This window comes from Pipistrellus hanaki (assembly GCF_964339955.1).
Source record: "Pipistrellus hanaki genome assembly, chromosome: X".
Classification (NCBI taxonomy): Eukaryota; Metazoa; Chordata; class Mammalia; order Chiroptera; family Vespertilionidae; genus Pipistrellus; species Pipistrellus hanaki.
The window spans coordinates 93,389,096-93,411,815 of NC_140524.1; the positions used below are offsets into that span (position 1 = coordinate 93,389,096).

Consider the following 22,720-nt stretch of genomic DNA (forward strand, 5'->3'; position numbering starts at 1 on the left):
TCCTTCTAGATTCAATTTTTGCTTAGAGAATTTTCAAAAAATCACTGCTTATCTCTGGTAGAATTTTAGGTGAATTTGTTGTTTCTTCTCTCCCTTCTCTGTATGTTTACTGTCCTGCATGCTTTCCTCAATAGACACACACTGCTTTTTCCATAAGAATATATCATCTTAAAAAGAATACAGTTCTTCAAAGGTGTCCTTCCGTAGGTGGGGATGGCTGCTGAATTTTATTCCTTGAACTTTTGCAGGTGCCTTTTTAAAAAAATAATAATAATAATAACCCCTTGTATAAGTCCAAATAAGAAAATATGTGTTGTTTGTTTGTTTTTTAATCCTGGCCTGGCAATTCGCCTTTGTCTTTTTAAACTAGTTGACCTTTCTGTGCTTCATTTTCTGTAGTCAAATCTGAATGGCTTCATAAAGATGCAAAATTCTCTTTCCTGGGCATTTTTCAGGCTTCCTTGTTTTGTAGTGCCACTAGTAAAGAAGCATCGCAGCAAATCCTAAAACCTTCTTTCTAATAAGAAAAACCTGACAGTTCCTAAAGTTCTTTCATCAGTGCATTTTTCCACAGCTCTCGGTATAATCTTATGTCTTTTCAATATAGGTACTTCGGTTTACTGCCACAAAGTGACTCATTGGCTAAGAAGAAACAGTGGGGGGTGGAGGGAGCAGCAATAGACTAAGAATTACCTGGGCGGAGAGGGGAAACGTGTTCACATAGAAGTCTCAAAAACAGTATTATATGACTGTTTTCAAAACTGACAAATAATTTAGGTAGATTATTATTATTATTATTTTCAGAGAGAAAAGATGGAGAAATACTGGAAATAAGGAGCAAAAACACTGTGTATGTGCTGTCACTGCAGCAAGGAAATCCCAGCAGACGATGGTTTGGGCCAATTTGTCACAAAGGGTACCGCGATTTCCCCCAAGACTCTTTTGATGCAACTTTCATTTAAAACAGTTTTCAAAAGGTGTGAGAGGTAAGGCCTTCAAACGTACAAGGGAAAACAAAAGTCACAGTCAAATACACAAGGAAGCTCTTACTTCTTCCTCTCAGAGCCCAGTATCCTAAACAGATCCTTAAAGTACTGCGGGACACGAACCACCACGTTCTCGGAGGGGCCGATGTCCTTCAGGTCAGGGTAGAGTCTGGTATCGATGACCTTCTTGATGTAGCCCAGCCAGTCAAACTGAGGAGTAAGAGAAAAAACCAGAGTGAAAAATATCTCTTGCTAGGCAGCAAGGCAAATATCAACAGTTTAACATAATCCACTGCTTGTGATTTCAAACCAAATAATTAAAGATGCAACTGCTCAATCTAGAAAACAAATGCCCAATCACTGCCATCCAGACCTACTACCCTGTTTCCCCAAAAATAAGACAGTGTCTTATATGAATTTTTGCTCCCAAAGATGCACTAGGTCTTATTTTCAGGGGATCTTATTTTTCCATGAAGAAGAATACGGTACACATTTATTGTTAAATGAAAATAAAGGAAATTTATTACCTGTATACGGTATGGTAGTAAGGTAGTTGTCAACACAAACCAGACAAACTGTGAATCCTACCGTATCAAGAATTTACTCATTTATTCAATGACAATCATATCATCATTTTCTGGAACATCATCATAACAATCCAATTCCTGAATTTCCTAGTGAATTTCTTGTGACTCCATTTCTTTCAGAATCAGTGGACCAAATCTCTCATGGTTAGCCTAGGGGGGCCTTATTTTCGGGGGGATGCCTTATATTTCACTCAGAAGGAAACCTGTAAGTAGGTCTTATTTCCGGAGGATGTCTTATTTTCGGGGAAACTCGGTACTTGCATCATAAATGAACATGTGTTCCATCCACATGTGGACAACACATACACTCACCTGGTAATACCCACACTCCCTCTGCTGGTACCTTCAGTATTCTCTGCCCTTCCCTCTTCAATTCTCCTTTCCTTCATTCCCTCTCCCCCCTCCATTCTATGCTCCATCTCTCCCCTCCTTCTCTCCTCCCTTTCCCCCCTGCACTCTCCCTGGCTACCATACTCACTGTCATGTCCACAAAGACACAGATGCCCTAGTACATTACTGGTCTTCCTTCTAATACAACCTTTCTTTCACAGGAGAAGCAAAGCAGCAACAAAATGTAACATATCCCCTCTTCAGAGCATCACTATCTTGCTGTTTTAATTGGTCTCTCCCTTGCTTGCCTCCACTATTGAAATGAAAAAACCGGCTACTCACAGGCCCAGCCATTCCTCTGGGTAGGGATGGCCACATACAAGCCCCAATTCTACTCAATAAGAAACAAAAGAAAGACACCTGGGGATATTCTAGAAAGATTTTGGTTTTTCCTGATAACAGAATTAGATATGGCCTTCACTGTCTCTCCCTCTTCTTCCTGTCCTGATGGCAGATGTGATATATGAACCTGTGGTAGCCACCTTGCATGCTTGAGTCATCACACATGAAGTCAAAAGCCAATACACTAAAGAGAACAGAGTGGAAGGAAAGAATTTGGGCCTTTGACAACATTGTTAAGCAGCTAAACCAACACCGGTAGCCACCTATGTCTGAACTTCTGTCATGTAGCAAAATGGGCTGTACGTTTTTAAGCCATCTTGGAAAGGTTTTCTGTCCCAAGAGCAGAAAGCATCCTAATGCACAGAAGAGATTGTGCATGCGATAATGGATAAAGATGATGATAGTCAAAACGACTGGTAGTAGGCTTGACAAGGCAAAAATGTACATACAGATGAAATACACTCACTGGTAAGCTAACCAGTTAAAATAAAATTGCCTGGATTGTTTTCACCAACCTGGGGGATCATGGCACTCAGCTGGGAAATGTTCATTTTGTTGTACATGGCCTCGCTGGTTCGGTTTTCATGTGGAATCATTATCTGTTGGAAGGAGACTTTGGTTATTTTTTTTCAAAGGAACAGTTTCTTACTGCATGACACCTCCTACATGTGCGCAAACATCTGCAGAGTATCCTACGGTTTTTCGAGATTTTGGTGTGGTGCTGAACTTGGGAGAGGGAAAAAAGACATCACTTTAGGCAAGATTAAGAAATAAAAAGAAACTTCCTGTCCTGTTCACTGGGAAACACTGTCCTCAGTACAAATGTAACTACCCAGAATCCCCTCCGCACCTACAATATGGATGGACAAAATCTATTATTGGCCCAGTTTTGACACCACAGTCCATTGAGACAAACACCTTACCTTCACCTGTGGTGTCCCGATAATGAGCTCAGTGTGTCAGGAGCCGCAGACCATCCTTCATCCCTAGGGCCACATTTTCACCGGAGAACACTGAACTATCTGGATACCAGTGCCTCCTGTGATCATTCTGTCAGCAGCTCATCCCCTCACTTCCCTTCTTCGCTCTGGTTTCCCTGGCTTTGAGATTCCCCAGGCCCCACTGCTGGTCTCACCATCCTGATACACATTTCCAAGTCTGCATCTCCAGCCCTGACTCAGCACACTCTTTCCGTTCCCGATATGCATGCCCTTGCCACTTTGCCAATATCAAAACAAACTGAAGCTGCTAGCCTTCGCCATGTTTAATCTAAGAAGAGCAGCGATGATCACTTCCTCATGGGCCATCCTAATCACGTCCATGAATAGGCAGTAGCTCCCCATACTGAGTCACATCATCTGGTTCTCTTGCATTAAACTTGTTGCCGAAGCTGGTTTGGCTCAGTGGATAGAGCGTCAGCCTGCAGACTGAAGGGTCCCAGGTTCGATTCCGGTCAAGGGCATGTACTTTGGTTGCAGGCACATCCCCAGTAGGGGGTGTGCAAGAGGCAGCTGATCCATGTTTCTCATTGATATTTCCAACTCTCTCTTCCTCTCTGTAAAAAATCAATAAAAAAATTTTTTTTTAATTGCCACTTACCACCTCCCACAGGACTCTCCTACCCTTACACCCCCATCCACAACCACCTCGTCCAGGGTTTGCACTATGATTCCAGACTTTGCCTAGATTCATTTCCTCTGTCAAATCTTGCCATTAAACTCCACTTGGCTCCAATCGCAGGGGCCACTCCATCACTAAGATCTCCCCTGGTGCACACACCTCTAGCTGGGATCGGTCAAATGCACGCTTCCATGGCTGGATTTAAAATGACTTATTTTGCCGAAACCGGTTTGGCTCAGCGGTAGAGCGTCGGTCTGCGGACTGAAGGGTCCTGGGTTCGATTCCGGTCAAGGGCATGTACATTGGCTGCGGGCACATCCCTAGTATGTGCAGGAGGCGGCTGGTTGATGTTTCTCTCTCATCGACGTTTCTGGCTCTCTATCTCTCTCCCTTCCTCTCTGTAAAAAATCAATAAAATATATATTTTAAATAAATAAATAAATAAATAAATAAATAAATAAATAAATAAAATGACTTATTTGTGCGGGACTAAGCTGCCCTGCCACCCGAGGAGAGCTTCAGAAGTTTCCCTAGAACTCTATTTCCCACTGATTTTGAATGTCCCCAGTGACCTGGGGTGTAAGAGACGGAGGTGAGCATTACTAGCATGCCAAAAGTCACGTGTCATGGGTTTTTCCAGGCAAAGACACAGAGGGCTGAGCGGGAGACATCTGCCCTCTCTTTCCTAAATGACTCAGTGCCCTTAGCTTCTCCCTCGTCACCCTCCACAGGAGAGACTTCACGTGTCTCACAAACATCTTCCCGGCTTTGTTTGGATCATTGCCTCAGAGGCTGGCCGCTCCTCCCTCTGCTCAGGCTTGCAGCCCCAGGTTGGAGCCCTCTGGTCTCAAAGCTGTTTTGAGCGCTCTGCTAGCTTTCTCCCCATCCTGTGGATTTGTCACTTCATTTAGCCTCTTGACAATTCCCAGTCTTGCCTCGGCCCAGCTGTTTCTACTTCCCTTTTTGGTCTAAATCCCTGGCTCAGAGCACGGCCTTCCCCGATGGATCAGAGCTTCAGGCCAAATGAGAGCTCTGGGTCTGCTGTTTGCCTAGGCAGGGAATCCAGACAGCTTTTAGACAGGGCTCAGAGGCGCAGTCTTTGGCTCCAGAACATCTGCAGTGACCTTCATCACACAGTCTTCAAAGGGAATGGGCCTTTTGTGCTGCAAGCACCAGTTTGGAGAGAAGTCCACACATGCGTCACTGCTGCTGAGAGAAAGACTAATTCCTCCTTGCCCTCATCCACCACCCCAACTCCGTACCTCAACATCCCATCACACTGCACCAAACACAAACCAAGCGACACCTGGAGTCACGTGAACTTTAGGAATTTTAGCAACTTTTTTTAAAAGACTACCAACCCATGCCGAAACCGGTTTGGCTCAATGGATAGAGCGTCGGACTGCGGACTGAAAGGTCCCAGGTTCGATTCCGGTCAAGGGCATGTACCTTGGTTGTGGGCACATCCCCAGTAGGGGGTGTACAAGAGGCAGCTGGTCGATGATTCTCTCTCATAGATGTTTCTAGCTCTCTATCCCTCTCTCTTCCTCTCTGTAAAAAATCAATAAAATATGTTTTTAAAAAATAAAAATAAATAAATAAATAAATAAAAGACTACCAACCCATATATGTGTTTCTTGCCAAAAGTTTTTTTCCCCACGCAAAGCATCCCAATAAGCGGGTCTCACAACACTTGTTCTTTCTGGTCTTGGGAATGTACTATAGGGGTTTTACACTTTGGTTCTTCTAGGGGAAAAAAGTTATTCTATAAAGAAAGCTAACCATTTAGGATTTTTGACTCTCCCGTAAGTTGGTTCTTATATCTTTTGGTTCCCAGCATTAGCCTGGAAGAATTTAAGATGACCTACACAGAACATAATGTATGACACATGAGATTCATTCATTAAAGCAGGGCAAGAAAAGAATAAAAAAAAACAGGGCTAAATACAAAGTAGTACCAGAAAGGCAGCTAAAAATGCTCACCCTATACACTTCTACATCAAATCTGTGTATCCAGTATGGTGGGACAGACTTCTCTAAGTCCCTATCTCAGGTCACACTGACCCTGAGTGGCAATGGGGAAAAGAGTAGATTAGATTAAAAATTACCTTCCAGCCCTAGCCAGTTTGGCTCAGTGGATAGAGTATCAATCTGCGGGCTAAGGGTCCTAGGTTTGATTCCAGTCAAGGTCACATGCCTAGGTTTCAGGCTTGATCCCCAGTGGGGGAGGGGGGTGCAGGAGGCAGCCAATCAATGACTCTCATCATTGATGTTTCTATCTCTCTCCCTCTCCCTTCCTCTCTGAAATCAATATATATATATATTTAAATACCTTCCACTCAAACCAAATCAATAAGGATTCATTAAATAACTATTATTCTATTGGAGCCATACAGGAGTTTCTCTTGGAAAATATAGCCAGAGGGTCTTTAGCCATAGCTGAGACTTCCCAAAGGAGGTGCTATTAGTTATACCTTAGACCCAAAGGACAATGTCACAGAATGCTATTATATTTTTTCATTCAGGATATTCTGCCTTTAAAGAAAATAAAAGAGCCGAGGCCGGTTTGGCTCAGTGGTAGAGCGTCGGTCTGCGGAGTGAGGGGTCCCAGGTTCGATTCCGGTCAAGGGCATGTACATTGGTTGCGGGCACATCCCCGGTGGGGGGTGTGCAGGAGGCAGCTGGTCGATGTTTCTCTCTCATTGACGTTTCTAGCTCTCTATCTCTCTCCCTTCCTCTCTGTAAAAAATCAATAAAATATATATTTAAAAAAGAAGAAGAAAGAAAAGAAAAGAAACAGATTTTAGATGAAGTCTTACCTCAGCTATCTTAATTTCCAATTTAAGCACTGACTTCATGTCATGCTCTGCTCGGGAGCTATTAGCACCCAAAAGTACAGCAGTGTCCACCATGAACTTGTAAAGGGCATCCCGGTACTGTAAGAGAAAAAACAGCAAGCGACCATGACAACAGTCCATTAGAAAGTATGCTTCGAAGACATTGGGGAGCAGAAGCAGCAGGTGGAAATAAATCCCCTTCATTTTCACTTGTACTCAATGTACGGTACAGTCTTTTTGTGACACCAAACACCCACCTACCACTTTGGGAGAAAGAAGAGTGACAGCTCCTTGGATACTGTTTCCATGAGAAGCAGAAATGTCCAGCCACCGAGAATCAAGAGAATTCGTTTTGGAGCAACCGACAATATTATGGATATGTGAAACATCTCCAAATGAGCCCAGAATAGAAAGTTAAAGGTCAGACTCCTCTTTCCGGGCGAGAGAGGCTTTAATACAATAAAATAATGGGAAAGAGCTGTTGCTAAAAGCAGGAGGCATGATCCATGAAGACTGGTGGGAACAGTGATTTATTCTCTTCTAGCTCCGTTTTCCCACCTTCCCACTAAAAAAAATAATAAAAGACCATCAACTGCAGCCCTAGGTCTTTCTAGTTTTGCACGTTTTTCACCAAGTTCTCCTTACCACCTCAGGAAAAAAAGAAGGGAGAGATGAGAGAAATGATGAAGTGAAACTGAGCAAAGAGCAAATATAGAATGTCCTCCCTACGTGTCCATAAACCCATTTTCATGACACATATATTACTGGAGGGGAGAACCTTATTTTGTGGAACTGTAGAATCTCATTGGGGGTCATTTCTCCTTTCAGATATACTTGTAAGAACTCAATATACTAGGTATTAAATAATCTCACAGTTATGCCTTAGGAATAAGATTTCCTGACATTCACCTTGAATCTGTAAGCTATTCTTACTGTGTTTATGACGTTGAAACCTATATAGTGCTTGGCATTTAGCAGGCCCTTAAAAAATATTTGTTGAATCAGTAAGCAAGTTTTGCAAATAGACTTAATTAGCAACAATATTTTGCAATTCCCAGTTTGATTAAAAATTATTTAATCAATACATGTGCAGATGTCTTGCTGGGCATTCTGTGCCTGGGGGGGGAGGGGGGGCGGGTAACAGATGAAAAAGTAAATAATACTTAAGTCTGATTTCCCAGTGTGGGATCTGGTTCTGTGTGTGTGTGAGGGAGATAAACATGTAATTACTAACTTTAATATTAGAGAAACCAACGTAAGTTCTTTAATAAAGCTGCTAAGTGCTTGAAGATGAAAGAGCTGGAGAATTTGAGCCTGGAGGAATCGGAGACCTGTCTGAAGGAGACAGGCTCAGGAGCAGTGAGGAGACCTCCTGTGAGGTGTATGAGCTGCCTTTGTTGGGGGGGAGGGGGCGGAAGATGAATAGGTGGCACAGTAAAGCTGGTTTGGGCCCAGGTCATGAAGAGGCCTTGAACTCCCTCTGAGGAATTTATATTCTACCTTGTGAGAAAAAGTATGATGTGAGCTGCACTGATAAGAGAATTGATCAAGTGGTACTTCAGAGGCAATGAAGGGAATGAATGGAATGGGGGGAAGAAGGTAGCAATCAAAGGCTATCTGCTGTAATAAAGCCAAGAGTTACCAAGGGCCTGACCTAGAGTAGTAAGAAGAGAAAGGAGGGATGAAGTAGAAGAGAAATTTTGAAGGTAGAATCCACAGGACTTGACTGATTGGTTATAGGGGGAGAAGATTTCAAGCCTAGTTGCTGATAGGGGGGTGACCCCAGCAGAAGCAGAGGTGCCCCCAGACTGACAGAGTTCATTACATCCACGTTCAGATGATTGGAACATTGTCCCATACACCAAAAGGTTGGGGTTCGATTCCTGGCCAGGTCATATAACTAGGTTCAATCCCCTATCAGGGTGCATACGGAAGGCAATCGATCAATGTTTTTCTCTCACATTGATGTTTGTCTCTTTCTCTCCCTTTCTTTCTAAAAGCAATAAAAAATAAATAAAAACATATCTTCAGGTGAGGATTAAAAAATATTTTTTGAAGTTCATCCCATCCACTTTCAAGAAGGAAAACTTGCCGAAACCGGTTTGGCTCAGTGGATAGAGCGTGGGCCTGCGGACTGAAAGGTCCCGCGTTCCATTCCAGTCAAGGGCACGTACCTTGGTTGCGGGCACATCCCCAGTAGGGGGTGTGCAAGAGGCAGCTAATCTATGATTCTCTCTCATTGATGTTTCTAACTCTCTATCCCTCTCTCTTTCTCTCTGTAAAAAATCAATAAAATATATTTAAAAGGAAAACTTGCCAACCTTCTTTGATGACTGCCCTCAGCCCAAAGATTGCCTAGGCTACCTGCCTGCCCTCCAGAACCTTCCTGCCCTCCAGAGCCTTCTAGATATAGGATTCAGTATCAGCAAAGGAGCAGGGAGTTACATTGTGAGCCAGCACTACCCGGTCTAAGTTCCTGCGTTCTCAGGCTGGGCCAGAAACCAGAGAGCTCCCTGGTGGAGGAGATCCTGGGTCTGAGGCTCTTTTGGAAATTCAACAAAGTTCCCAAAATGAATTGAAAGTGTTATGAATGAACCAGTTCTAATCTATAATAATAAAAGTGTAATATGCTAATTAGACCGGGTGTCCTTCCGGACAAAGCTGGGGCTGTGAGGGAAGCCCGGTCCGGGTGCCAGCAAGAAGCCGGTGCTGGCAGCCAGGGGCAGGAAGGCCTACTGTTGTGTGAATTTTGTGCATCGGGCCTCTAGTCCAATTTTTTTTTTAAATGTAGGTTTCCAAGTCAACCCAAAAAATCTAACCTGATTGATCCCATCTGGTTCTTATTAATCTGGAGCAACCTGTTAAGAAAACAGATTCCTGGGTTCTACTTCAAATCTACTAAATCAGATTCTCCAGGGCTGTGGCCCACGAATCATACATTTAATAGAGTCCCAGGTGACTCTTAAGCAGTACAATTTAAGAATCATTATTTGAGAGAGTATCCCTCCCCACACGTTACTTCTTGAAATGTGTAGTGAGCTCTCCGTACTTCTGAGGAATGACTGCAAGCTCATTTCTTAGTAACTTCATTTGGGTGTGCTGTCTCCCCAGCTCCAACATGAGAGCACTGAGCATGGGGACTTGTATATCCTTGATACCCAGACTTCCAGAAGTGCCATTTATGTCTCAATAAAAACCTTCAGTTCCTTAACTGGAAATATGGTCATCAAATAGCCACACTGCTGTTCTAGCCAGTTTGGCTCAGGGGATAGAGCATCGGCCTGTGGACTGAAGGATTCCGGATTCTATTCTGGAAAAGGGCAAGTATCTAGGTTGCAGGCTCCACTCCGGCCTGGGGCCTGATTGGGGCTCGTGCAGGAGGCAATCAATTAATGTGTTTCTCTCACATCAATATTTCTCTCTGTTTTTCCCTCTCTCTTCCAGTCTCTCTTCCTCTCTCTCTCTCTCTCTCTCTCTCTCTCTCTCTCTCTCTCTCTCTCTCTCTCTCTCTCTCTCTCTCTCTCTCTCATAAATAAATAAATAAAAATTAAAAAATTAAAAAAAGAATGCCACCCTGCTCATTTCCAGTAGAGTCAGAAATTCTAGAACAATTTATGAACCCATCAACAGCCTAACAAGGTGCAGAGTTGAAATATAAAACTTACAGACTTGGCTTCTGTGCTATTGTCAAGGTAGTCTTCCCTCACAGCTAGGGAGAGCGTTGCTTGGTCCAGCTGTTAAAATAAAAACAAAATATTTTGCTTGCACTGTAAATTCTTGAGCACCATGTTAACAAGAGTCATAGATCAGAATCCCAGTCATATTTTGAGCTTGTGTTACCATTACAAAAACAACTCATTACACTCAGCTCTACCTGCAAACAGACACTTCAGCAATGATAGCTATTATAAAATTCCAGAGACCTACCTCTGCTTCCCCAATTCATGGCTTCTACCCCTTTCAAGTTATATCAATAGTAAATAAGATCCAAGATATTTGAGTGGGAATAGTTCTTGGAGGTTATCTGATTTTCCCCCTTACTTGATGGGTGGAGACAAAAGCCAGAGAAGTGACGTGACTTTTCCAAGGTCACAAGGTTGGGCAAAGCTCAGAGAATCACTGTCTCTTGTTGCCAGATCCAGTACTCTTCTCACTGCAGTATTTTTGCAAAATGCTCATCTGGATTGAACAGACTGTCCACTTCCCCACCCCTAAAATATTGTGTTGGATTGATTTAAATGATAATTTTGAAAAATCTTAACAAATTTAGAACCCTCCCTGGAAAGTTAGGATAGGTGATAAAAAAAAAATACAAATAATAGAAAACAAAATAACTAGAATTATTATGGAAAAGTATAGCATAATCATTGCAGTTAAAACTTTCAGCACTTTAAAGGTGGCCAAAGGGAAGAAATAGTTCTTTCCAAGAACATGCTAGAATAACTCAACATCCATATGCAGAAGAAAAAAACTGAACCTCTACCCATAGCTCAAAAATTAATTCAAAATGAATCATAGACTTAAATGTCAAACCTAAAAACTATAAACTTCTAGAAGGGAAAATCTTGTGACCTGAGGTTAGACAAAGAATTCTTAGACATGACACCAAAATTGCAACCCATAAAAAAAAAAAAAATTAGACTTCATCAACATTAAAAAGTACTGCTCTGTGAAAGAGACAAGCTACAGACCGAGAAAATATTTAAAAATCACATGCAGGATGGGACAAAAATGGGTTTACAGTTGTTCAAATGGAAAATACAATAATCTATATATATAAAAGGCAAAGCAACCATCCAACCCACATGTGTCAAACACAAGGCCCGCGGGCCAAATCCAGCCCGCCAGGCCTCGCAATGTGGCCCACACCGCGCTGTCATCACTGCACTCTGCTGTCAGTTTATGACATTGTCAGTTTATGACTGTTCAGTAAACCATTCGGCCCGCGATTTAGGCTGGATTTTAGATTTTGGCCCCTTCTCTGATTGAGATCGACACCCCTAATCCAACCGGCCAGTAAGTATGATAGGCACTGACCACCAGGGGGCAGATGCTGAACACAGGAGCTGCCGAGCTGCAGTGACTTGGCAGCTGCGGTTCTCAGGGACGCACCCAAAACCAGAGAGGAGGGAGCCTGATTCCTGGCAGGGCTGCAGGATTCCACCTTTGGCCATGGGTTATGTCATTGCAGGGCACTATCGCCCCAAATCAGGTTTACTGCACACTTGTGTTTGTGTTCCACACCCTGTACCACAGCAACTTTGCAGAGTGCCCTCTTGCACTCCAGGACCCCTCAGGGGATGTTGGACTGCTGGTTTCGGCCCAATCCCCACTGGCCAGACCAAGGGACCCCACCTACTGGAGGGACCCCGCTCACTGCGCAGATGCCCTTCGAGCCGTAGTGCCACTCCAGGTTCGGACAGCTAGGGAGGTTGGCTCCAGGGTGTGTCCAGCCCATCTTGCCCAGTCCCACCCCACTGGCCACCTTCTAATTAATTTCCTTTCAATGTGCACGAATCCGTGCACTGGGACACTAGTAACAAATAATAACACAAGAATAAACTGTTTTGCATATTCATAACTATAAACCTACTTTTACCCCACCCTTTAAATGACAAGGATATATATCTAGAATATATAAAGAGCCCTCAAAACTCAACAATAAGAAAACAACAACCCAATTTAAAAGTGGGCAAAAGATCTGAACAGACACTTCACCCATGAAGATACGCAGACAGAAAATAAACTCATGAAAAGATGCTCAACATCACTGGTCATTAGGAAAATATAAAATATAAATTAAACCCACAATAAAACACAACTACGTATCTATGAGAATGGCAAAAAATATATAACACTAAGTTCAAGTGAAGATTCAGAAAAACTAGATCACTCATACATTGTTGATGGAAATGCAAAATGGCAGAGCAACTTTGGAAACCAATTTGACAGTTTCTTATATTAGTAATGTTCAACATACACTTACAGATGACCCAGCAATCCTACTCATAGGTATTTACCCAAGAGAAATGAAAACTTATGCCCACACAAAAACCTGCATGTAACTTTATTCATAATCACTAAAAACAATACACAACCCAAATGTTGTTCAACTAGTGAATGGCTAAACAAACTATGACACACAATAGAATTCTACTCAGCCATAAAAAGGAATGAACTACTCATACATGCCTTAACATGGGAAAACTTTAATCACATTCTGAAAAAGATAAAACTACAGGAGCAGAGAGCGGGCTTTGGGGATGAGGAAACTGGTTGACTACAAATGGGCAACATGAGATAATTTTGGGTGGGGGTGATGGAACTATTCTATTTCTTTTTCTTTCTTTTTTTTATATATAATGTTATTGATTTTTTTTTTCTGAGAGGAAAGGAGAGGAGAAAGATAGAGAGCTAGAAACATCGATGAGAGAAACATCAACTAGCTGCCTCCTGCACACCCCCCACTGGGATGTGCCCGCAGCCAATGCATATGCCCTTGAATGGAATCGAACCTGGGACCTTTCAGTCTGCAGGCCAATGCTCTATCTACTGAGCCAAACTGGTTTTAGCCTATTCTATTTCTTAATTATGATGGTGATTACATGAGTCTGCATTTGTCAAAACTTATAGATAAATTCATCACAAAAAATGAATTTAATGGCATGTAAATTAAAAATGAAGTATTAAAAAGAACTTTCACTAAATCTATGGTCATTTTTTTTCTTGAATGTCAACAACTACCTAAAGACTAGATTATGTGGATCCCAACAGCAGATTTTCTCATTTAAACTTCATTCAGACATAACAATGTTAGGTCAAATTAACAGGATATAAAATCTTAAAAAATAAAAATAAAAAATTAGTAGCACCTTAATAAAAACTGGATCCCATATTCCTATATCATTAGTTTATACAATGCTAGATTTGCTTGGATCTATCTCTATTTTCTTCTTCATTTTACTATAATCTTAAATATTCTCTATGTAGAGGGTAATGGTTTTCCATGAAAATCTTCTTCATAAGCAACAAATTCTACAAAGGCCAAGATAAGAGTTAGCAAAGTCATGAAATTTTTAAGAAAAATATTGCCCTTGTTTCAAGGGGAAGGGGGAGGGAAATGTTTCCATAACATTCACTTTGGGTGTATTACTAAAACCCTCAAATTATTGTGTTCGATCTTTTTCTCTAATTGGTCCAAAACAACCAAATCACAGGCCATCCTGGCTTCATCAGAATGCAATTCCCAATCTACCACTGTTTCTGCCAAAAATTAAGTAAGCCAGAACCACAAAGCACAATATTATGATTAAGATGTTTTGGTTTTCAATTAGTTTTGGACCACTTCGAGAATCTTTTCATCTTCAGTCTCATAGGAAAGGAAATTGAATAGACAACATTAAGAGAGCCAAAGCTTCCCGCTAATGAAATGAAGTTTAATCCACTTATTGTAAAAGTTTCAAAGATTCAAATGAAGTTACCTGACCTTTTTTAAACTGTCACATTGTTATGGTTTCTAGGGAACCTTTTAAATACACAAAACAGATTAAATAAGGTCTGTCAACTAAATCTCATTAGGAGCATAGAAAGTTTTGAGGCAAAAGACTTTCTCAAGAGACCAACATTAGGACACTGTTATTTGAGGTTTGTTTGTTTTTTAATTCTTGTGTCTGAATATTGCAAGTTGAAAATAAAATAACTGTTTAAGAAACCCAATATATTGAACTGAAATATGATTTTTTTTCCTCCAACTGCAATAAACCTCAGGTTAGGAAACAAAGTAATAATAAAAAAAATCATCTGACAAATTATGATATAGGAAAAGGACAGACAAAGAAATGAGAAAAACATAATTTCTAAGACAGGCTGTCTTTGTCATCCTTTTGGATTTTGCTATGAGTCAGACAAAAGCAGGCCACTGAGTGATGATGACTTGAAGTCACTGTTTCAGTAACACATACTGATGAGACAACCCTGGCCTTCCACACACTCAGGATAACATATATTCAAGTATTTCACTAACCCTTAAATCCTCATTCTTGTTATCTACTTACATAAATAAGCCCAAAACATGTAACAAGAATTTGGGGCATCAACTCTGTAGTTTTTTTTAAAGTTTCTGCCGTTTAAGCTTGTGATAAATCCTGCACCATCTCACCACAGGGGAAAAGAAAGTCTAAGTACATTGAGGGAGGATGGTTTGAGGTAAGAGAGACTTCTCCCAGAGCAAAAAGTTCTCCTAGGTAGCCAAAGAAGTCAAAATGTCTCCTGAGCAGAGGGACCAATCAATGTCCCTAGAAAGTGGCAGGATCTGAAAGGGAGTGAGGGCCCAGGGTCCCAAATGCAGAGACATACACTTGAAGGGCAACATGGGCTGGGATAGTGGGTTTATTTTCTGAAACAGGTAACTGAGAAATGGGGCAACCAGGAGGTAGGGAAATGTCTAGACTGGTTCAATTTCCCACTAAAAGTTGGGGTGGGAGCTCAGTCAGTGATGAAATTGACTAAAGAAAATGTCCATTTCTCACATACCTGAATTTAAAATCTGAGTGTTATGTTGGTTACAAGAATTAAAGAGAAATGCTCTCCAAATGGTTCTGACCAGTTGCCTGGTCATGCTTTAAGACATGGGTGGGGAGCATCAGGCTGTTGTCCTGTTTGTTTTTAAGAGAGTAATCTATTGACACAAGGCAGAGGTCAACTGGACCATTACCATCATTGTGTCTTGCACAGCACGTCTTGTCCTGATAGCATTAGAATATTGTCAGTGCCATGTTGTTTATCATCCACCATGGAAATAACAGCTGTCACTGGAACTAAGAATTTTCTCTTGAGTAGATGGGAATTCTTTCAGTGTCTAAAGATTTTTATTGAGACTTCCACTGTCTAACCTAGAGATGGGCAAACTACAGTTTGTAGGCCAACCAGCCACACACCCACTCATGTCTACCTCTGCTTTCCCAGGTACAACAGCAGAGTTGAACAGTTGAGACAAAGATCATATGGCTCACACAGCCCAAAATATTTACATCCGATTCTTTCCAGAAAAAATTTGCCAGCTGCTTGGTATAAATCAAAAAAAGTAAATAAATAAACTCTAGCCCTAGCTCAGTGGATAGAGTGTCTTCTCTCACATCAATGTCTCTTTCTCTGTGTCTCTCCCCCTCCCTTCCACTCTCTAAAAATCAATGGGAAAATATCCTCAGGTGAGGATTAACAAAAAATAAAAATAAAACAAATTAATTCCAGAGTGTGGATTTTAAATTTTTAATAAATTAGGAAAGGGTAACACACTCTAAAAGTTTTATACTTCTGCCGAAACCGGTGGATAGAGTGTCGGCCTGCTGACTGAAAGGTCCCAGGTTCGATTCGGGTCAAGGGCATGTACCTTGGTTGCAGGCACATCCCCAGTAGGGGGTGTGCAAGAGGCAGCTGATAGATGATTCTCTCTCATCAATGTTTCTAACTCTCTATGCCTCTCTCTTCCTCTCTGTAAAAAATCAATAAAATATATTTTTAAAAATAATAAAAATAAAAGTTTTATACTTCTATGATTTGAATATCAATATATTGTTAATATTTTCTAGCTCAACAAAGGACAGAACTAGGAGGGGGGAAGGAGTAGCTCAATAAAATTTTCATTATTAGTCAAAGTAACCGAGGAAGCAAAATATGGTAGAATCAAAGCACAAACATTTTGAGAAATGTTATTTGAAGTCTTGTCAAGCTCTTTCATTGATGAATCTTTCATTGTTGGTAGTCTCCTGATTTTACCAATGTAATAATCTGTGTCAAGGTATATCTGTGCGGCCTATTCCTTGGAAGAGAAGGGATGCTTACTCTCCCAATGGAAAATGCAAGCCAAGCACTTGGAACAAGTCTCAGTTTATCTTATGAAAGGAAAGGGAGAGATTCAGACTGAACTTGACAATGAAATTTCAGGCATATACGCAAGATGACTTTAGTGATGGAGGAACAAAGAATCATGACATGTGTTCTCTCCTTAGTCAGGGGAATGAGAAGGTGAGGGGAAGAAGAGAGTTCAGAAAGTCTGCACAATAATATCATATTAAGTATGGATGGTGCAGAGTGGGTACTAGACTCATTGAGGGATCAGTTCACAAATTATATGTGTCTCACCACTATGCTGGTCACCTGAAACTAATACAAAATAATACTGAATGTCAACTGTAATTGAAAAATAAAAAAGAACATGTTAAATGGAAAAAATAAAGTCTTTGCAGCTCGCTTCCCACTGGAATTTAGGGACCCACACATGCTTAGAGTAGATACTGAGGGCCAGATCACGTGAAATTAACTTGCTGACTAGCTTCTTAAAAGGCTGATAAAACTGGTTTGTTCATGATTTACGGTCTGCACATCTGTGAAGGGGGTAATACCCTAGATCCTAATGTTTAACATAATTTTTTCCTTATCATTTCACTAAGGTGGTATGAGTCTCTTTCCCTAGGAAGCACCCCAAAAAGCTAACCTTGGACTGAACAAACAGGATGACCAAGCCTTCACCATACCTTCAAGATGTGTTCATTGGATGCCTTGTCGTCGGGGGACACGTACAAACGGATAAATACAGAATTGCTGTATTGACCACGAAACGTTGCAAGTGTCTGAAGAAGGCTGAACTTCCTCTCTGACCAAACCCCTTCAGGACCGATGTTAGACTCGAGCACAGGCCAGCGAAAAGGTGAGTGCCGCAGGATGTGTAGCAATGGCTTGGCATCTGCCTTTTCGATCGCTTCTGAAAGGGAACAATATTAAGGGAGAGTTAGAATTGCAAACTGGATTTTCCAAGGTATCTTCTCAAGAGAAAATTCTCATAAGGCTCCAATTTAACATTTCAGCTGTTATGGAGAGGTGCCATAGACTGAAGATAACCAGAGACAGAGCTACTTATGACTCACACTGCAATGTAACTGTCTAAACTGGGTATTCTTGCCAGGAGAGCTGACTAGGGAACTGTAGAGCTGGATATTCCTTACAATAAAAGATGGGCTTATTACACTGACCGCAGGCAATGGCCTATGTTAGGTTGATAATAGTCTGCAATGCTAAGAAACAATCCTACGTAAAGGAAACTGTTCAATAAAACCAATCACACCCCAATAAAAGTGAACAAATGCTGCATACTCTTTCATCATCTTTTACTGCTCTCTTCTAGCTAACCGAAAATCCTAAACAAGTTAACACACTTCCCAGAAGCACTGGCTTCTTTCTGCAATGGCCTTGAAAGGGCAGACGAGATAAAATGATGTATCTCTTTTAACTCCCATCAGACCCAAGATATGGAGACATGTTTAAGACAACCAACAAAGATTACTCTTAGGCTGATGGAGAAGCAGGAGGAGCCTGGCCTGCCTGGGAATCTGGATTTGTCTAGGCCCCAGGAGGTCCTTAGGGGACTAGCAACACTTCCAAGCGCTCTCCCTCCAAGGTTCCTTCTAGACCAGACCTGCCCTCTAGATTCTTGTTTCTGTACCACATATAGTGGGGTTTGCCCAATGATCACACCCAAATTTCTCATGGAGTAACGGACACCTAAAGAATACTAGCCATAGAAATAGAATTATTTTCTCCATCAAACCAGCAAGAGAACATTAAGACAGGGCAGGGCTAATCAAAACCCAATTTTTGAGAGTTGTTCCTTTCCTTAAACATTAAAAGAACTCTGAAGAATAGGGGTGGTAAATATTTTGTTAATTTTTCTTTATTTCTTTATTACTCACTCTCATTCATGCATGATGAATAAAGGATTTTGGCTTTCTGTATGGCTTCGGTGTCCCGCCTTCTACTGATTGATTTCTCCAAAAGTGCTAGAAGGAAGGTTAAGAAAGGATTTATTAGTATCCACCCACATGAGGTGCTGAGTGGAAGGTCATTTGCTAATCATAGTCTCTGCCTCCAGAAAATTGTATGTAAAGACAGACAACCCTAGAAAAGACACTTCTATAAAAGATATGCAGACAGCAGAGCCGATTCCAACTTGCTTGAAGTTCAAATAAAAACAATTTAACATTCTTTTCTCAAAGGTTCTACTAATTCAAAGAAACCAAAAGTTCAATTTCCAACTGAGATGGGACCTTCTGCAGGGGTTAATGTTTTCTGCCACCTACACAAAAGGAAACAGAATTCATTTATTCGAGAACCAAAAATAACTAAATTCTGTTCCTTGTTTCTGCACCGAGTAATATTCTCAACGGAGGCAATTTCGTCAGGGTCGGGTTTCTTAAGGTTTCTCCACAGTCCAGCCTCTCAGGGAGGTCACCTGGAAGAAATTTCCCATTAGAAGTTTTATTCAATGTTGTATAAACATGCTGTGGACATGGAAGAGGTTGCTTAGACAGGAAATGGAGAGGCGAGATTGGAAAGCCTAACCAGATTGCCTAAAAACTTGCCCATTTACACATTTGAAGTCCTGGCCATTTAAGTGAGGCCATGTGTATAAAATGGTTGCCAGCATAGACATAAGCCTGCCTGGAAAATGATTTTCTATGTACAAAATCACTGATGTTATTGTTTGAAGGAGGAAAATGACAGTTGTCACTATTTCAAGGAAGGAAGAAAACTAAAATTCAATAAAAAGCTACCCTCCCTCAAAAAGACCACCTTAGTTATACTTGAGAGCATCCATTTACCAACACAAAGAATCCCTATGCAGCACCGTGGCACTGCCCACATTGATCGATGTCAAACTGGTATTATCAAAGCATTTGGGGGTTATTTCTGAAATGTAGAATCCTCCAAATGACGTTACAACAGATGTTCCTACAGTACTCTGAATTGCTTCAAAGCACAATGTACAGTGCTAATCAAATTAATAAATAATTACATATTCTCTGAAGAGGAATCGACTTCTAAACTAAAGTTCTACATTTCAAAATTAAGAGAAAAGCAATCCAGAGCTCCTGTCCAGGTTTTTTAAGCATCTGCAGTACGTCAAACAAGTCCATGTAACTAGACAGATTCAAATAAAATAAATTGAGTTGAATGTGGGTGTTTTCAATTATTTCAACTTGTATAGTGCTTCTTTCTTGTGTATTACACAGCAATAGAAGTGGAATAACTAGCTCCAAGGATAAAGAAAGGAGTTTTTTTTTTTGAGGGTTTTAGTAAACAGAAAGCTTTAAAACCATACCCACATATATTTCCATTCAAATCAGATCATGTGCCTTTCTGCCACATTGCTTCCATGGCCGTTGACTGAATTGTTGGGGAGACACATTTGGAATAATTTCACATCTCCAAATTTAGAGATGTGATATTATTCTAATGCTATAGACCAGGGGTCTTCAAACTACGGCCCGCGGGCCACATGCGGCCCGCCAGGTTTTTTGGGCAGTAAGCGCAGCCGAGGTGTTACAGTAGGAATTAGTAGTTCATATAGTCCGGCCCTCCAGCTCTCTGAGGGACCGTGATCTGGACCCCACTTTAAAAAGTTTGAGGACCCCTGCTATAGACACTCCATAGGCTGCAAACATGATGGCCCTGAAAACCAAAAACAAACCACAGCAGCAAAAGAACTCAAAGTATTATATAACTACCTGAGTGGACACAAAGCCATTCTGTATCAGAAAAAGGGGGAAAAACATGTATATGCTAAGTAGGGAAATCCCAAAATGCTAACCATGCACAAATATCAATAATTTGTATCTGTCAAAATTCTGTTCCAGAATTTGTCTTTTAAAACAAATCCAGCTACTACAAATATCTGGCTTACCTTTTCCCTTCCCTTCTCTTTCTCTTCATACCCAAGCAGGCAGGAGAGCATTGATATGCAGACAGTGATGTGGCAATCAGTTAGCAGCATCCATTTAATCTATCTCTGTATCTGAATTAGTGGTAAGAGAAATAAAATCTAGCCTAGGGAGTCATTAATAAGCAAAAAAACAAAGTATGCCTATCAAAGGCAGTTGCTCAGATTATTAAAATGTCCCTAATGCACAGAGAAGGGCTGGTGGGTCACCCATACAAGGGCATTCCTATAACAATTTGACTTGTTTCCTGGAAGATTTCTCAGTCCTCCATCCACCCCATATCCAGTTATTCCTAACCATGTTACAACAGAAAAGAAAAATTCCAGTTCATCAAAAAATCTGTAGTACAGTAAATCTCAGACTTTAAAATTGATTTCAAAGTGTTTCTGGTCATCAAATGTGAAAATATATTATGTATATGTTGAACATATATTTGAACATATATTATGTATTACATATATTATGTAAGTATTTTTTTTTCTTTTCATTATGCTGAATCAAATACAATTTTTAAAGGCAGCATAATAGACATATAAAGGGGGTGAGCTTTCTTTTTTTAAAAAAAAATTTATTGATTTTTTTTTTATTTTTTTTTACAGAGAGGAAGGGAGAGGGAGAGAGAAAGATCGATGAGAGAGAAACATCAATCAACTGCCTCCTGCACACCTCCTACTGGGGATGTGCCCACAACCAAGATACATGCCCTTGACCGGAATTGAACCTGGGACCCTTTAGTCCACAGACCGACACTCTATCCACTGAGCCAAACTGGTTAGGGCAAGGGAGTGAGCTTTCAAATGACACAGACATGGGTTCCAGATGCAGCTTGCTGGCACGTTCCAGCTAGAACTTGAGCAGGTTCTTTAATCTAAGCCTCAGTTTCTTCATCTATCAATTAGGATAAGCATAGCGCCTACCTCCCAGAGTTGTGGTAAGGAACAAACCTTTTAATGCGCAGAAAGTGCCTATTTCAAAACCCAAACACATGGTAGGTGATCCATCAATGGTGACTTAAACAGGATTACAGGCTGAGTCAGCCATGCCCCAAATTGTAAAGCAATCAACCTTATTTCTAGTGCTTCCTCCATAAATGGTCTTCCTCCTCCTTACTTAGGGTACCGTAGCCACCCTGAGTGTAGGATGATTCCACAAATTGGGCCTGCCCTGGCCACCTTGCAAAGCGCATGCTCTCAACACTTCCTTTGCTTTCACAGCGGAGGCAATGCTCCATGCGGAGGGATATTTTTTTGCAGTCAGTGTTAACCTCTGAGAATATTTTGTTCCTCCTGGAAACAAGGCATTTTCTTTTTTATGTAAACATTTCCGATGAAATGACAGAAAAGTACATAATTTGCAGGACTTCCACAAAGTAAACACACCCACATAACCAGCATTATGACCAGAACCTCAGAATCCTCTTGTGCTCCCTTCCAGTCACTAACTCCAATCAAGACAACCAACATCCTCTTAATGATTAAGAGGTCTTTGCTTTACCTTACTTTGCTTTACCTTGCTTTACCTTAATCATTAAATGTCTTTGCTTTACCTTACTAAACTCTATTTCCCATATTTTTATTGGGTAATCTACCTTTTATCAATTTTATCAGCACAAGTCCTTTGTTGAATATTTACATTGCAAAATCTTCTCCCATTCCATACTAATTTTATTAATGGTATCATGTGATGAACTAAAATTCTTTCATTTTAATGTAGCCTAATTTGCCCATTGTTTTTCCATCTAAGGTTAGCATATTTTGTGTCCTGTTTGAGAAATCTTTGCCTGCCCTGAGGTCATTAAGATATTTATGTTTCCCCCTAGAATCCTTATAGTTTCACATTTAGATCTATATAGTCCATATAAAATTTGTTTTTCCCCACTGTATGGACAGCCATGCCTTTTTAACACAAGCCTGGCTAAACAGAGGATGAGTTATGTGAGAATTTCAATAGAGAAGGTATTTTTGATCGCTGGGCCTCAAATATTATCACCAAAAAAAAATACTTTGGTACATAAGATCGGCATTAACAATGGATATTTTCTATTGTACTATGAGATGGAATACTCTCCAGCACAGGGGCTGGATCACATTCATCTTGAACACCCAGGCCTAATGCTTGTATCATTGATGTCCAATGCACATTTGCCCTAGTTGAAATCCTGACAAGGTAAGTCTAAGAGGGAGTTT

At 40.9% G+C, this 22,720-nt stretch overlaps 1 protein-coding gene across 1 annotated transcript in view; it reads right to left on the bottom strand.

The window, feature by feature from the left end:
- PHEX (phosphate regulating endopeptidase X-linked) overlaps positions 1–22,720 on the bottom strand; it is a 196,474-nt gene that overhangs the window by 138,516 nt on the left and 35,238 nt on the right. Inside the window, exons 4-9 of the mRNA XM_084869560.1 lie at positions 18,507–18,593; positions 17,295–17,521; positions 10,428–10,496; positions 6,745–6,861; positions 2,821–2,904; positions 1,051–1,196 (exon numbers count right to left, since the gene is read on the bottom strand). Coding sequence (XP_084725686.1) covers positions 1,051–1,196; positions 2,821–2,904; positions 6,745–6,861; positions 10,428–10,496; positions 17,295–17,521; positions 18,507–18,593 — 730 coding nt within the window. The remainder of the gene's footprint in view (positions 1–1,050; positions 1,197–2,820; positions 2,905–6,744; positions 6,862–10,427; positions 10,497–17,294; positions 17,522–18,506; positions 18,594–22,720) is intronic.